The sequence below is a fragment of the Heptranchias perlo genome, chromosome 8, assembly GCF_035084215.1.
Source record: "Heptranchias perlo isolate sHepPer1 chromosome 8, sHepPer1.hap1, whole genome shotgun sequence".
Classification (NCBI taxonomy): domain Eukaryota; kingdom Metazoa; phylum Chordata; class Chondrichthyes; order Hexanchiformes; family Hexanchidae; genus Heptranchias; species Heptranchias perlo.
In genome coordinates this window covers 84,641,570-84,661,498 of record NC_090332.1, presented here as the reverse complement: position 1 = coordinate 84,661,498, position 19,929 = coordinate 84,641,570, and the positions used below count along the sequence as shown (strand labels likewise).

The window sequence follows — 19,929 nt, the reverse complement described above, 5'->3', positions numbered from 1 at the left end:
CTTTCTCATTTGTGAGTTAAATTGGAAACTGAGTGGAGTTCGATTTGAACCTGCATTCATCCCTACTCTGTGACTGAACTTTAATGCTGCAAAGCCCTGCCCTGTACTGCCATAGTTTTTATTTTTATTTTTCCTACTTTCTCTGGAGCAGCGATTGCCTCTGCTTGACGCCTCCTTGCTAATAGCCTAGCTGAGCTCAGAAACTGCCTATTTGGGAACATGACTGTGAACCTCTGTCTTGCTGCTTCAAGATGGAGCAGGTAGTACTGTTACAATCATTGTTCAGTTTACAAGCTAAAGTTATAACATTCAAAAATATTACACCATTTTCGATTCACTTAATTAGTCATTGTAGTACTTCATACTGCCTAATTTTATACACTATCACAGAATATTATTGCGATCAGCTGTCTGTGTTGGTGCTTCTTTCATTAAACTTGTTCAGATGATGGAACACTGCATAGCAGTTAATTATTTTATACTTAGACTGCGTTCAGTCATAGATATTGTAGATGGCAGTTGTGAAGAAATCTGTGGCCAAGTCTGTCCCATCCTCCTAGATGAAGAAAGTGGTTGGGCAACTGAAGAAAAAGGGAAATTACACATTCATTGCAGCTTTCATCAAGTTCCATTAAGGCTGAACATGCCTTAAACAGCATGCAAACATAAATAGGTTTCCTCTATATGCTACAGTTGTAAATTTAGAGAAGCAAAACTGGAATTGTTGACATCCTTATGGCATTTAAGTAAAGGTGTATGTCATTGAAAACTTCGTTATCAAAGCATATTCTGATTGTGCACATTTTCTAATTACAGGTATTGGATTGGATTAAACTGGATTGCAGATATTTCATTGTAATGTCCTGACAGAAGAATGAAGAATAAAAGGTGGTTACGACAAAACTGGCTTCTAGTAGCAGGACTATCCTTTCTTGGCATTCATGCTGTCACATATATGATGCAGAAGTTTGTAAAAAAATCAACTCAATCCAATTTAGAAATGAAGCTGAAGAATGATGCTAAATAATATAGAAATGTCATGCAGGATAAGTCTTCTACAATACAACTAGACTTTGCTCCTCTAATTGAGTTAACTTTGAAATATACCTCAATGGGATTTTCTAATCATTTTCATTATTTCTATAATATGGCTGGCATGTACAGCAAGCATACAAGCATTGCACTTTTTAAAAATCAGACATGAAATGCTGTATGTAAAATTTCAGTTTCCTTTTGCAAATAATAAAGCAACTGTTCTTGGATACAAGTTTTCTGTCTTTAAAACCTTCCACCCTAGCTGAATGATGTCCTGCGTTGTACCTAAAACATCATCTTTATGCAGTTCTGGACATTTAAATAGTGATGTACTTTGTCAGGCACTTTCCACTCTCAGGGGAATTGTGGAGTCCTGTTATGGCCCATTTGGTAGGTTAAAACTAATTCACAATGCTGTGGGAGGCTACGTTCTAACTACATCACAGTCTTCTGCCCTGTTGGGTAACCTTTCTGTGTCCCATCCTGTGATAAAGCTGTTAATAACCTCCGTGTTGAATCACGTTTCTCGATTTAGTGATTCTGGACTGTTTACAGCAATTCTCTGCTGTAATTTGGCTGAAAATGCAAAGCGACTTAATATACCAAGCAGTCACATTGTCAAAATCCATAAACACCTTCTTAATATTTGTATTGACTATCTAAGTTCTGAGGAATGTAGCTGCAGAATACAAATAGATTTTAGCAACAGCAAGAATTTGCTTTCGCTCGTTCGTACAGTGATAAATAAACCTACTTGCATGTTGACTACCAAAGAAGCTGACTACATCAGTTCCTTAGTGTTAAAGGCATTCTTTTATACAATTCCATCTGTGATTGGAGATAACGTATCGCTGGGAAAGATGCTGATTGTTCCCATTGAGGGACACAGTGTTATTGACTCCTCTGTGCTCTCTGGAATCCTTATAGAAATATTTGCATCTCATTCAACGACAGTTGATATTACAAAGTTGACTTTTGGTCGTATTAAGATTGCTGTATTCAATGTCTCCATGTCAGGAGATGTTGTTGACAGCGGGAATGGAAACTGGGAGGTGACATCGGGTTTCTGCCCAGAAGATGAATCGCTTGCACAGCTGCTGAAGGTGGGAAAACAGCTAGTTTGTGACCAAGTTCACCTTGTGGTGTGCCAGAAAGTGATCCATCCAATTCTAAAACAGTATCTCCGGGAGCAACAAGTGATGGTGGAAGATCGACTCGGAGTTACTCTCATGGAGCCTCTGATTCAATTGACAGGTCAGTATGTTATCCACTGACCATGTACACTTGTACTAGTGTCTCTGGTACAGATATAATATGTGATGTTTGTCTACAGGTTCATTCTTTGAGGATGAAAATGTACAAAATGCTCTTCATACATAGGCCTATTGTTTAAATGGTTTTTGTTTAACTCCTTAAGATATTACTGCTGGGAGGGGGGATCTATTTTGTATCTCCAAAACAATGATCTATGTTTTGCATCAGTTATTCGTAGTAAGAATCTCATAAAGCTGTGGGTATGGTGTCACTAACTTAATTGTATAGCACAATCTCATAATTCACTTATGTGATCTAAAATCAATTTTATTTGTGAATATAACTGAACTCAAATCTAACAAAACAAAATGTGTTTGTACAATTACCAAATCAAATGAGTGGGATATTTTTTTCATTGTTATTTGCCGCTACACGCTGCTCTCTCGGCTACAGTGATTTCCTGAGTGTTGGCATCAGAATACAGTTTGCAACCAACTCATTCTAATTTTATCACTAATAATAAAGGTGAAATGTTCTTAAACATTGTTTAGAACATATTAGTCGTATAGTGTGGGAGGAATTTGCTCCTCCAATATGAATAAATTGAGGGACTGGAGCATGAAATTAAAAATATAGTTGGGGTTGAAGTATATTACTGAGAGAGTCTAGATATTCTGGCCTTTCCTACACGTGACCAGGAGAGGACAATGGATACAAAAAGTGTGAGATTTTCAATTCAATACATTAATAATAAAATATATTAATGAAAATTATACTGTAGCATTCCAATGGCTGAGCAAGGTTATTCAGTGATTGGCTGAGCCATACAGTCTAGAGAAGTCTCAGGTTCAATCCTGTGCGTAAAGATATTTTTCTAATCTCCCTTTTAATTCTTTTTGTGATTATAAAGAACAAACTTGCATTTATATAGCACCTTTCACGTCCTCAGGACATCCAAAAGCACTTTACAGCCACTGAATTGCATTTGAAGTCAGCTGCTGTTTTGTAGGCAGATGCAGTGGCCAATTTGCACACAGCCAGGTCCCCCAAACAGCAGTGAGATGAATTACTAGTTAATTTGAATTTGATGGTCTTGGCTGGGGATAAATGTTGACCCAGATACTGGGAGAAATCCCTGCTATTATTCAAACAGTGTTACGGAATCTTTTATGTCCACCTGAACAGGCAGGCGGAACCTCAGTTTAATGTCTCATCTGAAAGATTGCACCTCCAACAATGCAGTGCTCCCTCAGTACTGCACTTAAATCTGTATCTTTAACAGCCTGTAGAAACAGCTCAACACTGTTTACCTTATAACCCCACTAATTTTGAAGACCTTTATCAAGTCACCCCTTAACCTTCTCATGCACCGCTTCCATTGCTGTTATATCCTTCCTATAATGGGTTGCCAAGAACTCTGCAAAATACTGCAACTCAGCTCAACTAAGGTCCTGAACAAGTTCAACATTTTCACCTTGCTTTTTTACTCTATACCTTTATGTACAAAACCAAGGGTTCTGTTTGCCTTTATATGAGCTTTTCTACTTTCGTTGCCATCTTTAGTAACCTGTGTATTTGCACACCAAAGTTGCTCTGCCCCTCTACTCAATTTAAATGCTTGCCATTTAAGATGTAATCTCGTTTCCTGTTCTTGCTTTCAAAATGAATTGCTTCACATTTTTCTACAGTTCATCTGCCACCTATCTGCCCATTGGTAGTCTATCTTGTGCCCTCCTGAAATTTTTCACAATTTCCCATAACCTTCAGTCATCAGCAAATTTCGATATTATTTCCCCAATTCCTAAATTCTGATTATTTATATGTACATAGTAAGTAAGAGCAGCCCCAGGGCAGACTCTTGTAGAACACCTCGCTGTATCTTTGTAATCTGAGAAACTTCCTTTTGCCCCTACCCTTTGCTTTCTACCGCCCCCACTCTTTTCACATGTTTCTATTCTTGTAGCAACAATTGGTCAGGAATTTTCCAGATCGGCGTAAATTGAAAAATACGCCGGTTTCTACGTCAATCAGTACTTGCGCCAAATGTTCTGCCGCTGTTATTAGCATAACAAGCAGAAATCAGTGTAAACAATCCGGACCTGAGGAACACGTAGAATTTACGTCACATTCTTTCTTTTAGAACCTCTTTTTATATGAAAATTAAAGTTTGAAGCCATCAAACCATCCTTTATATGAATCATGGACGCTTTTCAATTTTTAATGCAACACTGTCTGATGCCATAGAAAAGCATTCAAAGATATAGATAATACAGTGTAGGTCTCAGTAAGAAAAAGTAAATAAACGCTGTAAAACCGCATAAAAATTCACTTTGATCCCTGCTGCACCTAAATTATTTTGCTTAAATCTACACCTGCGGAAAATTAGCATAAATGCAGGATATTTGCGTGAGCGGCTCTTTTGCATGGGGGCAGAGCCATGCTAATGAGTGGCAGAGGTTTTTGCCGGAGGTTTCGTGGAATCTGTGCAAAAGATTGGGAAACGGACGTAGCAAAAAAAAACAGCGTAAGTCACTGACGCCTGAATTTCCTTAATCTTTTGCGCTTAAAATCAACATACTTACACCATTGTTACAGTGCGAGTTTTCAGGAAATTCCAGGCCAATATCTTCAAAAGGAAATATATCAAAATCCAATTAAAATAACAACCAGTTCCGTTCAAAGATGGTAACGTTGCTGCAAGTGCAACTGCAGTATGATCAATCCAAATCAAAAGTTCCGAGTAGTTCAAACCATTACAGTCTAGAGAAAGCTCTTGAATTTCTTTGTGAAATATATTAAACCTACATAAGTTGTGTGTGTGTGTGTACTGGGGGGGAAAAAACTTGTGTCGAAATTAATTCTGTGAATTCTAGGTATGATGTTTTTTGGCAATCACATATCATTAGAGTGAAAGTCTGATGGCTACTGAACACCAGTTACCAATGATCTTTTGTGAGTGCATCATCAACGACTAGATGGTCTATGAATTCCAGTTTTCTCCAAGTGGCTATACTTCTTGTGGAAGCCTAGGCAATGGGTGTCAATAGACTGTTCTACAGTGGATAGTATCACAGCTGAACTCTATCATGTCCTTAGCCGAATTCCATGCATAAGTACTTTCCAGCAAGGGTCACTGGACATCAATCAAGAGAAGGAATCCTGCCCGAGTCCACTTGAGCCCAACAGCACTGAAACCAATTAAGTACTCCCAACTGCTGCCTGATTAAAATCGGCGAATTCAACAAAGAGTGGGAATTGAACATGGGGCTTTTTGGATGGTATGGTGTCTTCTCTGGATGGTGCTTTTACCCACCAGAGGAGCCCCAAACAGTTTTGTATTTTCATCAAGATGAAGGCTGTCAGTGGTGGAGAATTAACACTTTTCCACATATTGTGCTCAATGTGTACATCACACATTCCCAGACCTAAAGTGTCTGAACAATGTGCCCGAACCCCAGTCTTTCAAACTAGTGCAATGTTTCCATTTCCCATATCATTGGCTTCCCTGAAAGGGTTTGTAACTTTAGTGGCAATTAAGAACAGCTTTGTCCTGTGGGTCCACGCCTACTAGACATTAGGTTGAAATCCATTCCATAGAGAACCCTTAGAGCTGGAATCAGTATCGACTGGATTCAGACCCGCGTCCCAAAGGTGAAAGTGCTGACCCATTGCATCACAAAATACCGGATGTAAACAATTCAGCCCACTTATTCTGAGAGAATTTAAAGACTGTAGTTTCACTTGCAGTTTATCAAAATCCAAAGATTCCATTGCAACATTAACCTCCTGTCTGGGTACAGTACCCTAGTTATTTGTAATATTCTGTATTAGTGTATTTTGTACGGCACTTGACTTTCAAATGGAGTGTTTTTATTCAAGATTGAAGTATCACTGCTACCTGACTTCTTCAGGAAACGCTGAGCAGAGTTAATGAAACCACAGCATTTTGTGACCAGTAGCGAGGGTATTAGAAGGTTGTATTTTCCAGTAGCTTGAGTTATTCATGTCATAGTAGCACCATAAAGTTTTACTGGGGTAGTCCATGAAACAAGCTCCTGTTACTGAATGATTATATAGAGGCTAATAGAGGGTTGGCAGTTTACTGTACCTTTTTATTTAGAGCGTGTGAAAAGGAGGGCACTGTAATTTACAGATACTGCATGTGCGAATGAGCTCTTCAGGTTTTTCTCACGAGCACATGCAAATTAAGTGGTCTAGTACTGTTTGTTATTTCTGCTTTATTTTTTACAAACTCGGTTTCTGTGGTTTCATTTTTGAGATGGAGAATGAGTATTGGTATAGACCCATGGGAAATGTATAACTTTTTTTTAAACAAAATTTATTATTTTTGCTAATCAGAACTGAAAATCAACTTTTTTGCAGTTTTTTCTAATTCAGTAATATGGCGGACAAAGGTTGGCTGAAAAGCCATCAAAATAATAATTTAAAAAACAGTTTGTACATCTGACTGTGAAACAACTTGGTATATTTAGTGTGAAGTCAAGTGCAGATTGTTGATTTCAAATGACTTAAGAATTTTTCAGATCATCTTTTCAGATTAATATGCCACCTTTTATACTTTTGCAACCTTTTACATCAATTCTTTATTTTTGAAATCCTTATTGAATTAATGCAGCAAACCAGACTCTTAAGATACTATATATAATTAAACCATGAGGAAAAACATTTTGGTTGGTGATAGTTGACACTTTTTCACCTAGAAAACTAAATACTTCAAAAGAGAAACCCCATGTACAGCCCTTCACTCCCACCAGTTTCACCCTTAATTATTGTCTTTGCCAAACATAGCAGCACTGATTTTTATTAACATTAGTTTTACTGATTTAAACAAAAAATAGACTGTTTAGTTAAGCTGAACTAAATATGACATTGATTTCTGATACTGCATCAATCAGCAGCATGTAAATGCCCTACCTTGGTGTGCCATAGAAATAGTAGAACACAGAATTACACCAGTAATTCCTGTTTTCCATTCTGGGCCAGGTCATCTGAGCAAAGCAATGGTTTGAGTAGTTCCATTAGAGGGAGAGAAAATGATTGGTTGAGTCAACCTACATTGCTCCTGTGCAACTCTGCGGTTGGTTCAAAGCCTTGTATCATCCTGGAATGCAAAGATAATCCCCGGCTTCTCTTCTCCACTACAAACCATCTTCTTAAACCCCTCTCCCCCGCCCCCTCCACCCTCACCTCCAACGAAAAGTGTGAGGTGCTCATGGAATTCTTTATCACTAAGATTGAGACCATCTGTTCAGCTGCCTCTGCCGCTTCCCTCCCTTCCCCTAGCCCACCAAGCCAAACTTCCCCTACGGTTCCCCCCTGTCCTAGCCCTGAACTCACATCTTTCTCTAGTTTCTCTCCTATCTCCCCTCATGCCCTCTCCGAGCTCATCTTGACCATGAGACCCACCTCCTGCTCCCTCGACCCTATTCCCACTAAACTGCTGATCACCCAACTTCCCTACCTGGCCCCCTTGTTATCTGATATTGTTAACAGTTTCCTCTCCTCAGGTACTGTACCTCTCCCTTTCAAATCTGCTGTCATCACACCTCTCCTCAAATAACTCACCCTTGACCCCTCTATCCTTGCAAACTACCGCCCCATCTCTGACCTCTCTTTCCTCTCCAAAGTCCTTGAACGTGGTGTCGCCGCCCAAATCCATGCCCATCTTTCCCACAACTCCACATTTGAATCCCTCTAATCAGGTTTCTGCCCCTGCCACAGTACTGAAATGGCCCTTATCATAGTCACAAATGACATCCTACATGACTGTGACCGTGGTAAACAATCCCTCCTCATCCTTCTCGACCTGTCTGCATCCTCCTCCAACGCCTGTCCTCTGTTGCCCAGCTGGGTAGGTTTACACTCGTCTGGTTTCATTCTTATCTATGCAGTCGCAGCCAGTGAATCATTTGCAATGGCTTCTGTTCCTGCTCCCACACCACTACCTCTGGAGTCCCCCAAGGATTTCTCCTTGGCCCCCTCCTATTTCTCATCTACATGCTACCCCTCGGCGACATCATCTGAAAACATGACGTCAGATTCCACATGTACGCTGACGACACCCAGCTCTATCTCATAACCACCTCCCTCAACCCCTACATTGTCTCTCATTTGTCACATTGCTTGTCCGACATCCAGTACTGGATGAGCAAATATTTCCTCTAACTAAATATTGGGAAGACTGAAGCCATTGTCTTTGGTCCCTGCTGCAAACTCCATTCCCTCGCCACCGACTCTACCCTTCTCCCTGAGGCTGAACCAGACCACTCGCAACCTTGGCGTCCTATTTGACCCTGAGACCAGCTTCCGACCACATATCCGCTCCATCACCAAGACCGCCTACTTCCATCTCTGTAACATCGCCCATCTCCACCCCTGCCTCAGCACATCTGCTGCTGAAACCCTCATCCATGCCTTTGTTACCTCTAGACTTGATTATTCCAGTGGTCTCCTGCCTTGCCTCCCATCTTCCACCCTCCATAAACTTGAGCTCATCCAAAACTCTGTTGCCCCTAACTTGCACCAAGTTCCATTCTCCCATCACCCCTGCTCGCTGACCTACATTGGCTTCCGGTCCAGGAACGCCTCGATTTTAAAATTCTCATCCTTGTTTTCAAATCCCTCCATGGCTTCGCCCCTCCCTATCTCTGTAACCTCCTCCAGCCTTACAACTCTCTGACATCTCTGCACTGCTCCAATTCTTGCCTCTTGCACATCCCCAATTATAATCGCTACACCCCTGGCGGCCGTGCCTTCAGCTGCCTAGGCCCTAAGCTCTGCAATTCCCTCCCTAAACCTCTCCGCCTCTCTACCTTTCTCTCCTCCTTTAAGATGCTCCTTAAAACCTACCTCTTTGACCAAGCTTTTGGTCATCTGTGCTAATATCTCCTTATGTGGCATGGTGTGAAATTTTGTTTGATAACGAATAGGTGAAGATTTGAAGCAATTCTGGTCACCGCCATCTCCTTCTTTGGCTCAATATCCATTTTCTGATTATGCCTTGGGACGTTTTACTACATTAAAGGTGCTATTTAATTGCAGGTTATTGGTGTTATATTTTAAAGAATTTTTACTCCATAGCAGCACAGGCAACAGAGGAAGACTAAAAAGTACGTCCACAATTCTGCCATCAGGAAAAGGGAGCCAGTTGATGCAAATTGCATGAAGCTGGCATATGTATGTCAGTCTCCTGTGACCTGAACTAAGGAATCACCAAATACAAAAGTGCCAAATGCAAAAGTGTCCACAGCAGCACAAAAATGTTATCCTCTGCGATATGATGCCTTGCTAATAAACCATATATGTATTCATGTGGCGTGGTTTTTGTATGGATCCTAGTTACACAATTAAAATGGTTCTACCAGAGATCATATTTGAAAATAATATTGCCTTAAAAATCGAAATGTATTGCAAAACCAACTACTTACTTTAGTTTTGAGGTAGCATTTAGAATACTCATTAAAGAATAAATACAATTGGATAATTATAATATTTGCAAATTGCAAATTACAGCAAAAATAAATGAATGGAGTGTGCAAGATTAGGGCAACAACAATAAAAAGTTGCATTTTATAACTCCTTTAAGATGGCTAGAATTATACGCCGAGTCTGCATACACTAAATAATAATAAGTAGCATACAAGTGGAATTTGACCTCACGTCTGCAGATGAGGGAAAGTGAGATGCCACATGTATGAGCACTGAGGCACAAACCCAACAGGCTAGATCCTATAATAGTGCAATTTTTCTTTTCTAAACTACTGAATGTTATTTTGGACAATTTTTTGAGCAAAGTAAAGACTCTTCATCTTTCTAGCCTGATCATGTCTGTTGTGAAGCTCTAAATTGCTTTATACAGGAAAAAAAATGTTAGAACAATTTTGCCTGGAATTTCTGCGGGGGTTCTCCCGATCGTCCACCATAGTGCCGCCTACACCATTTTTCTGGGATTTCCTCCATTCTTTCACCAAAATTTTGACGGACAATCAGGAGGACCCCTACAGAAATTCTACCCCTTTATTTTCATACACTTTTTGTTTAGGATGGATATGAAATAGATAGGTGGATAGGTTGTTGACAAATTACAACACTTAAAAAGGTTTTTCTTATTTATATAACGTTTATGTAATAAATATTCCAAATTGTTTTAGCCTTCATTCCTACCTACTGAATAACTACTGCTAAACTAATAGTATACAGCCTACAAATATATATTTGGATGGTAACATTATCAATAGGAATTAGATTATTTGATCTTTTTCATGAAAATTTAATTTAATAGCAAACTTGATCTGGCAAATTGCTTGGTTCTTCTCCGGTTGTTAGACCATCAAAGTTTACCATTGAGCATTTGCAATGACTTTCCATGTTCCATTATTTAATGTTTTACCAAATTATTATAATTATTAATGTATTGCATTATCTGAGATGTTAATTTGTATGGATTATTATTACATTTCTCCACACTTGATATAATTTTCAGTTAATGGATTTTTCCATTTCTGTGTAATATTCTACAATTTTGTAATTTTGAACATTTTGAATTTACTAGGTGCACAGTCCATTAGTTCATATCATCATCCCATTTCCCCCAGCTGCTATGGCAACCTTAAAAACCTGTGTGTTGTGAAGTGTGGTTCCAAGCAATTCCTGCATCTGCTCCCAAATGAGAACAAGCCTGTGTGTAGTTTGTTACTATGCAATCGAAGTGAAGCTGGATTGAATGAACTGAAGGTAAGCTAAAAGTTCTCCATGCCAGGGTTGTATTGTTTTTTCTGGTGGGTGCAAGATCATCTTTTTCTAATGCAGTGATTTTTCAATCAGTACAAGCAGCATTAATTACAAAACTTGTAAATGGCAAGTGAATCAGAGCCACAAATTAACTGAAGCTGAAATATCCAACTTTGTTGATGTGTTTTTATTTTCTTAATTGTGTAAAGAGCCAAACTTTTTTGGCTGTGCCCACAATTTGGATTGAAATAGCAGCAAATAGATAAAACAGGATTATAGTCAAAAGAATGGCTTTGGTGAGACCTCACTTGGAGTACTGCGTACAGTTTTGGTCTCCTTATCTAAGGAAGGATATACTTGCCTTAGAGGCGGGTGCAGCGAAGGTTCACTGGATTAATTCCTGGGATGAGAGGATTGTCCTATGAGGCGATGTTGAGTAAATGGGCCTATACTCTCTGGAGTTTAGAAGAATGAGAGGTGATCTAATTGAAACATATAAGATTTTGAGGGGGCTTGACAGGGTAGATGCTGAGAAGTTATTTCCCATGGCTGGAGAGTCTAGAATGAGGGGGCATAGTCACAGGATAAGGGGTCGGCCATTTAAAACTGAGATGAGGAGGAATTTCTTCACTCAGAGGGTTGTGAATCTTTGGAATTCTCTACCCCAGAGGGCTGTGGATGCTGAGTTGTTGAATATATTCAAGGCTGAAATGGACAGATTTCTGGACTCTAGGGGAATCAAAGGATATGGGGATTGGGCAGGAAAGTGGAGTTGAGGTCGAAGATCAGCCATGATCTGATTGAATGGTGGAGAAGGCTCAAGGGACCATTTGGCCTACTCCTGCCCCTATTTCTTATGTTCTTATGATGGGGAAAGGGATTAGCAGGATCAAAACACTGTAGAAAGAAAAAAACTTTGAAACTTCAAGACTTCATTAACCCCAGATAGGGCATCTAGGCCAAGGCTGCACTGTTCTTATAGTGATCATTTTAAGCAATATAACACATTGCTATTGAAATTCAAATTCTTTATTCTTTTCCACATACAATTTATGTAGCACTGCAGTATGATTCTCTGAGTTACTTTTCACCTACTGTCATGCTGCTCTTGTCATTAAGTGAAAGAAATCTCAGTGATGTATCTGTTTCAGCTTGTTGGTCAATGTTTAATAAAGTTTAATAGTTGAGTTCTTCTGTTAACACTTTAACATTTAAAATTGATTTTGTGACAAATCCTAGATTCTAAATTTGTATAATATGCGGGAAGATATCTTCTGTTTGAGAGTCATGACTGGTACCTCCAATGTATTGTTCTGAATCACAACTTTGAATTATGTGGACTCAGGCAAAGATTTCACCAAGGTTCATAAAATCATTGATTGAAAGAATTCCAGGACATTGTTGAAGCAATAAGTTCAAGCAAGACTGCCAAGTTTGCAGTTGTTCCAGTCATTTGCTTTCTTATCCCATAAAAAATCCTCCAAACATCAAAAGGAGGGGGCTGATTGGAGTCATCGCATTTACTGCCAACTGCTTCATGCTCTCTATCACTTTGACACCTTTGGCTAAACAGAAATAGCAAAGCATACACTTCAAAGCAGACCACTCTTTGCTACATGGGAGAGCAGGATATTGAATAAACTATACTAAAGGAGCAAGATTACAGAATTAATTTAGCTAATGACAGATTTCCTCTCTCTTAGAAGAGACTAATATTCTTTCCCATCCTGCACACCTAGCTTAAAATTGACTGCATCGTTACTGAAGGAGATATACATCCTTAAGGTTTGCCATCACAAGTTATAGATACAGTCATGGCATCAAAGATGCCTAGTGGGTGAAATTTATTTTTAATGAAAAACATTTTTTTCCATAATTAGTGACCCACTAATGAAAATGATCAAAATTACATTTGAGAGCAATGATTTAATTTGTGGATTGTTAACTATGGAAAAAAAAGTCTTCCATGTTACATCAAGAAGAATTTGGAGTTCTACACTGTGTATTGCAGTAAATGTGAGGGGTTTGTTACTTGATGTTGGACCCTGGAGAAGGGAGCCGTAAAGCATGTGATTCTTGAAAATTTGGTACATTTGTAAAGATTGGAAGATTATGATTTTAAGAGGTTCTTTCAGTGTAGATATTATAATTATATTAACTTTTAATTCTCCTATTCGAGGCGACTCAATAGGGTTTCAAGATTCACAATAAGGGTTCTGGAAAATGAGATAATCTCTCAGGACTATAGTTCCTTGCAAGCCTTTATGTTAAGTCTTTCACAAACTTATTTGGCCCCTTTAGAGTCTGTGGCATCCTGTGAAATTAAGCTTCTTGATTTTCAAAAGCCATTTGATAAAGAGGCCTAACAAAAGTAAGGACTTGTGGAATTAGTGGATGAAAAACTGGTTAGACAACAGGATACTCAGTCTAATTATAAATGCGTATTATTTGAGCTGGGAGATGTCTAGTGGACAATGCCAAAGACCAGTCATTAGACCTTTACTTTTCACAGACTACAAATGAGCTAGATTAGAGGATTAGAAACAGAATTTCTAAATTTGCTGATCGCACAGAATAGTGTGGGATGACAGAATGCTTAGTAGAGTCAGATATTTAAAGGGATCCAGAGGAGTTCATCACGTGGGTTAATAATAAGCAAATGGTGTTTAACGTTCATTATCACAAAGGCCTGGATATAGACAGAAAAAAAAACTTCAATTACCAATTGGGTGGTTATAACTTTCATGATGTTGGACGAGTAAAAGAAAGTGGAATTCCTTGCAGACTGTTACCTAAAAAGTATCTGCAACGCGAACTAGTGATTAATATGGCAAATGGAACGTTAACTACATTGCTAAAATCATGGAGTACAAATCCAAGGAAGTTTGTTTAGTTCTGTATAATATGCTGACAAGACTGTGCTTAGATTATTGTATTCAGTATCGGTCACTAGACCTCCAAAGAAGCATTGATCCATTAGAAAGGAGCAGAAAGCCACAATAATATTTTGGATCATTGACCTATGAAGACAAGATAAGAGAACAAAGATTATTCTCTTCACAAAGCAAAGGAAATAGGAGTTGTTTTTTTAAAGAGGAGCAGATGAAGTGGAAGCTAATGGTTGTGTTTAATTTAATCAGGATTGCAGGATAAGAGAGTTGCTTTTACAATATGAAACAGTTTACTAAACTTGAATTTGGAAAAAAAAATTTCTCATGCAGATTGCTTCCTTTTAGAATGCCACCACCTAATTCAGGGAACGCCATTTGGGAGCTCATTCAAAAGAAAACTTAAAGTTATATCTTAGGAAGCTGCAGACAAATATAACATTAAAGAATCTTAAATACTTTCTTTTAGAAATTGTTTTCTTTAGCAGTTCACTCGCAAGCAAATTTCTCTCCTAAGTATTCTGGCTCATTTGTTCTGTGTTGTAGAGAGAGACAAATAATGGTGCAGATTCTGCTGTCAAAATAATGGTGAGCCTAATGGCGTTCACTGTTATTTATGCGCAAATGGTACAGCAAATTTTAATTTTATTTTAAACTTCTCCTTTCTGTCTCTTTTATCTCTCTCTTAATCCAATCTTTCTTTTCCTCTTTATTTCTCTTTCTGTACCTGATTTGACATTGAATTCACCCACTCTAATTTACACTTCCTTCTCAGTCCTTACGCTGTTAATTTCACAATCCTTCAATCTGATTGGTTAAGGAGATACACAGTTGCTTGCCCTGTTCACTCAGGTTCCAGATGCCCTGTGACGTTATCAGCTCACACTTTCAGCAACTTGCCACGCAAAATATTTTAAATCCTAAATGTGCAAGGGCAAGTCTTAACTACCGCAGACGCTGTTAGATGCCCTGCCACAGCAAATTGTGGCCCAATAAATTGCATCGTTTCACTATAAGGAAAACACCCATTGTTGCTCCTTTATGAAGTGCATTCTGGGAAGGATGACACCATTGTGGCTGGATTGTGCTCTATAGCCGCATTGTAAAACTTTGTGGATAATTTTGGTTTGTAAGATATCGAATCTGTTGTGTTTACATATGAAATAAATTTATGTGAAAAGCTTTACAGCAAAGGTACAATACGCTAGTTACAATGATGTCATATTTCCTAGAATGCACTGCACAAAGGAAAATCAATTGCCTCCCCCGATGAAAAATTACATTATTAAAGGCACTGCAGCACACAGTTAAGAACATTTGGGGGAAAGTTCTGATCCACCAGTTTCTTAAGCCCTGCTTTTTGTTGTCTCTACATCTAATGACTTGATAATCAAGAAGCTTAATTCATAGAATACCAAAGAACCCAAAAGGGATGACATAACTTGTACAAAGTTTCTATACAACATAACAGCACGAGTTCAAAGTAGGATTAAATACGTCATTGAAATTAGAATTTTATTTTAAATGTGAAGCTCCCTTTATACCTAACTGGTGTTAGATTGATGGTTATAATGATAGAAAATCAGAGAAAAACAACAGATGAAGGAGATTGCAGCACTCAGTTCAAAATGACCTCTTCTTGTTCCACAGAAATATTTCTATTCAAAGTGTGCTTCTAGGATAATATATTTTTTCATGAAATTATAGTTCTCCTTTATATTAGGAAATGTATACTTGCAAATAATGTTTGAATTATTATTTGCAAGTGTACGCTCGGAAATATAAATTATATGTTGTTTTAAGCACACTTATCTGAATGGGGTGGTAATGTAAAGGGCAGTTATGTCAGAATTTTCTACATTAAATTTGCACGCATCCTTTGCTAAGTTTATCTACCTATATGTTGCAGCTTGTCTGTCAATCTGCAGAGTGTGTGATGCGACTCACTCTGAAAGAACCTTTGGCTGTACTAGGAGGAGGTTGTACTGAAACCCATCTCGCTACTTATGTTGGACATAAGGTTTGTGCTTTATTTGGCAGATCTTTGAAAATAACTTTTTTTCAATTAACACTGGTGATAAAAGTTTTATTATATGTTTAAAACCCCACATTAAATGCAATAAGGAATAGTTTTTATCCCCTCTCTCAAGATATAAAGTGACATACTTAATGACTGATAAAGATCTTATACCTGCATGCATTTCCTGTGTCAATTTTTTCCATTGTAAATTCCTATGTTTGCATTTATAATAGGATTTGCCGATGTAAACTTGTCACCCTGTTATTACACTCTCCCATCAGTGGTGACGCTGCAGTACCTGAGCTTTTGCAGATCCCAGCTCTTCAACCTGTACTGCAGAAGAACCCCATGCTCCAAGGAACATTACTTCCCCATTCCACATCACTGCATAGAACAGTCTGATTGTCAGTATGACACTTGCCACCAAAGCAAAAATAAAGGAAAACGAGAACAACAAAAAGAGGCATGAACTCAATTTAAAAATAACAGGGGGGAACAATTACAGAGAAAATAATTTGATCTCATGGTTGAGATGACAATAAAGCATTCAAACTTCCCTCAGTGTTGGACATCATCTGAATCTTTTTATTAGATTGCCATGTAATTATTTTATCTGATTATTTGCCATTATTATTCTGTGCAGTTATATATAATAAAAAATGCTAACCAGAATTACTCAATACAATATTTATAGATTTGTAACTGCATTCTTTTCATTTGAACTATTTGAGATACAAGATTTTGTCTGCGTATTTGCGTGCAATTCCATCAAAACTAATGTAAATTGTTTGAGTTGAATTTTGCCTTGTTTTATAATAGTAATTTTAGAATAGCATAGTATAAAACAATGTGATCGCAGTACTGTAATATCTTCACACAGATTTTCATAATCTCAAAATTTAGAGGTTTGATTTGCGCACTGGTGCGGTAGATGTTTTGCTGACATAAATTTGTGTGTGCGAGAGCAACCAATGCGCTTTTTTTGATAGTAAATGTACTGCATTAGAGTATGATGAAATCAAGTTAATTTTCAGTAGTTAGTAAATTGTATTTTTGACGATTTTGGTGATTTTCGCATCTATTGTGCATCACAAGCATAGTTATTAGAATATTGTGGAATATTTTCTAAGCTGAACTCTCTTTACAGAGCCACTGTGTGACTGACGATAAGCTAGCAGAGCTGGGCTGCTCTCGAACAGAGTACAGAATTGTTGCTGATTGTTTCTGCCGCTCACTGGAGCGTACTGCCTCTTCACTGGAACATGATGGTGGTGAGAACTTCATTGACTCCAAGTATGGTCATCGTTGGTCAGTTCTGCCCAATATGCCTCTGCACACTGACTGGTCAGAGGTGTTTTCTAGATGTGCTTGTGGATTGTATACAGCTCAACAAAATCTGAACTGGACTGTTCTAGGTAATAGGACAGCAATAGTTAGCCTAGAAATGCCCCTTGAGAAACCTAGTGACTATTTCCCAGATCAATTAGTGTTGGACTCATACACTGTGAAGCTTAATGCTTTGCAAGTAGCAGTTGAAACAGCTAATTTGATAGTTGAGTTACAATATGTCATTCTGGACCAGAATTAAACTCTCATGTCCCGGCTATACTTCAGGCCCGACATCCCATGCCACTCCAACACAAGACCTACAGTATAACTTCCAACCTGGTGTCACAGCTGTATTTAGCATTACTTGCCATGGTGCTTAGAAAAGATGTTCTGGCAAAATTGCAGGCAAATATTAGATTCAGCTAATTTTATGCAATCATTTTTCTCGGGCAGTTCTGATTGACAAAGATCAGGACTTGGGTGGCATGGTCGTGCTGTGTGTTAATGCATCAATTCTGCGTGTTAAAGCGCCAACTCACAGCACCACAGAGTGGGAAGATGCAAGTCTGATCTCTTCTCCATTGATCCAAGCAAGGCAGAGGTATAGGGCATGATTTTGACCCCAGACCGGGAAAGGGGTTGGGGGGGGTGCAAATTGCAGACAGGAATCCCGGAGGTTTGGGATTCCCGGACGCCCGTACAATTTTGACATAAGGACGTCTTTTATTCTTTTTTTGTCGGTTTGCCGTCCGACTGACCAGCCTGATTGACAGGTTGGTCTCAGTCGGACGGGAAAGCTGCCTGGAAGAGGACGTGTTCAGGTTAAGTCTTTGGATGGGGGGGGCATGGTGGGCACGGGGGGTATAGGTAGGCATGGGGCACGGGGGTGTAGGGGGCAAAGGGGCACGGGTTGGCACGGCGTCGTCAGTCATGGGGGAGGGATCGGGGATCAGTCACGGGGGGGGGTGTCGGGATTGGGGGTCAGTCCATGGGTGGGGAGTGTCAGGATTGGGGGTCATCGCGGGGGTCCGTGATTGTTGGGGGGGATCGGGGTCGGGGGTCTGCGATTGTTGGGGGGGATCGGGGTCAGGGGTCCACGATTGTTGGGGGGGATCGGGGTTGGGGGTCTGCGATTGTTGGGGGGGATCGGGGTCGGGGGTCTGCGATTGTTGGGGGGGATCGGGGTCAGGGGTCCACGATTGTTGGGGGGGATCGGGGTCGGGGGTCTGCGATTGTTGGGGGGGATCGGGGTCGGAGGTCCGCGATTGTTGGGGGGGATCGGGGTCCGCGATTGTTGGGGGGGATCGGGGTCGGGGGTCTGCGATCGTTGGTTGGGGGATTGAGGGTGGGAGTCCGCGATCATTGGGGGCACGATCAGGGATCGGGATCGGGGGTCCGCGATCGTTGAGGCATCGCTGCAGGTAGGCTTGTTGGGCCTGCGGGAAGCACACCTGCTCCTCCGGGCCCACAAGCTGTGCCAGAAAGGCACCTACCTGTTAGTCTCAGGCCTTCTTGCCTCCTTTCATGAGGCATGAAAGAGAAGGCCTGGAAATCCTGGCCCCCGGGATTGAGATCGGAAACTCCTTAAAAGGTTTTTAAGGCCCGACCCACCTCTTGGGAGCGGGTTGGTCGCCCGCCCCTTGTCCCGCCCTGGTGAAAATAGGAATTGGGCGGGTTGGGGGCTGGTCTGAAATGGTTGTAATTTTGAATGCCCCCTCCCGCCCCCAACCCACCTGTTTTTCACTGTTAAAATCGTGCCCATAGTGTTTTACTTCAGGGAGAGGAAATATTGGATGCAATGCTGTTTAACACACACCTACTGACAGGTGGTCAAAGAGGGCAATGATGGGCCTACTGCACCACCCTCACATGTCAGAGGTGTTGTCGTCAAGAATCTAGAGAGAGTAAAAACAAAGGTAGTTTCCCGTCTATTAGAGGGTAAATACAGCTCCACCCCTAATACAATATAGTTATTGCTGAGCTCGATATGCTACATTTTTGGTGGCATGTGGGATGTTTCCCAGTGTTAATTCTACCCATATAGGTCTATTGCATATATTTTGTTAAAAATCCAGTGTATACGAATTTATTGCATTAAGAAATCTTGCAGTTTTCAAAATGTAACTATTCTCGGTAAAATTATTGATTTTGCTGTATTATTAATGCCACATTCCAGTGAAAACTCAACCTAGATTTACAGAGGTTTTAATTTGGGGGGTTTAGCAGTCTCACTTTTAAAATAAAAACCTGATAGCCTAAAATTGAAAATAAAAGGCTTCACTAAAGAGTTGAATTTGTGAAGAAATTATAGATGAGGACAAGAATTTTGAATTTAATGTCTGGCGAACAGGACATTGCTGATAGGGGAGCAGGACTTAGTGTGGAAGTGGATGTGGGTGCGGACTTTGGGGTAAGTTGTAGCTTATGTAGAGTGGGAACTTGGGGAGGGTGGTGGAGAGAGCATTGGATAGAGAAGACTTGAGGTGACAAGGGCTTAGGTGAGGTTTTCAGCGCCAGTGGGGTAAGATACTGGCAAAGGTGCTTGATGTTGTGGAGGTGGAAAAAAAATGCAGTCTTGGTGGTGGCTGAGATGTGGGGTTTGAAGCTAGCTCAGGGCCCAAACAGAAAACTGAGGTTGAACCATCAGGTTCA

General features: G+C 39.9%; 1 protein-coding gene across 1 annotated transcript; it reads left to right on the top strand.

The window, feature by feature from the left end:
* The first annotated feature begins 1,300 nt into the window (after positions 1 to 1,300).
* mkks (MKKS centrosomal shuttling protein) lies at positions 1,301 to 18,114 on the top strand. The gene is made up of 4 exons (XM_067989446.1): positions 1,301 to 2,289; positions 10,862 to 11,043; positions 15,838 to 15,948; positions 17,096 to 18,114. The coding sequence occupies exons 1-4, from the start codon at positions 1,302 to 1,304 to the stop codon at positions 17,534 to 17,536; spliced, it is 1,722 nt and encodes a 573-aa protein (XP_067845547.1). The 5' UTR covers position 1,301; the 3' UTR covers positions 17,537 to 18,114.
* Positions 18,115 to 19,929: the final 1,815 nt, after the last annotated feature.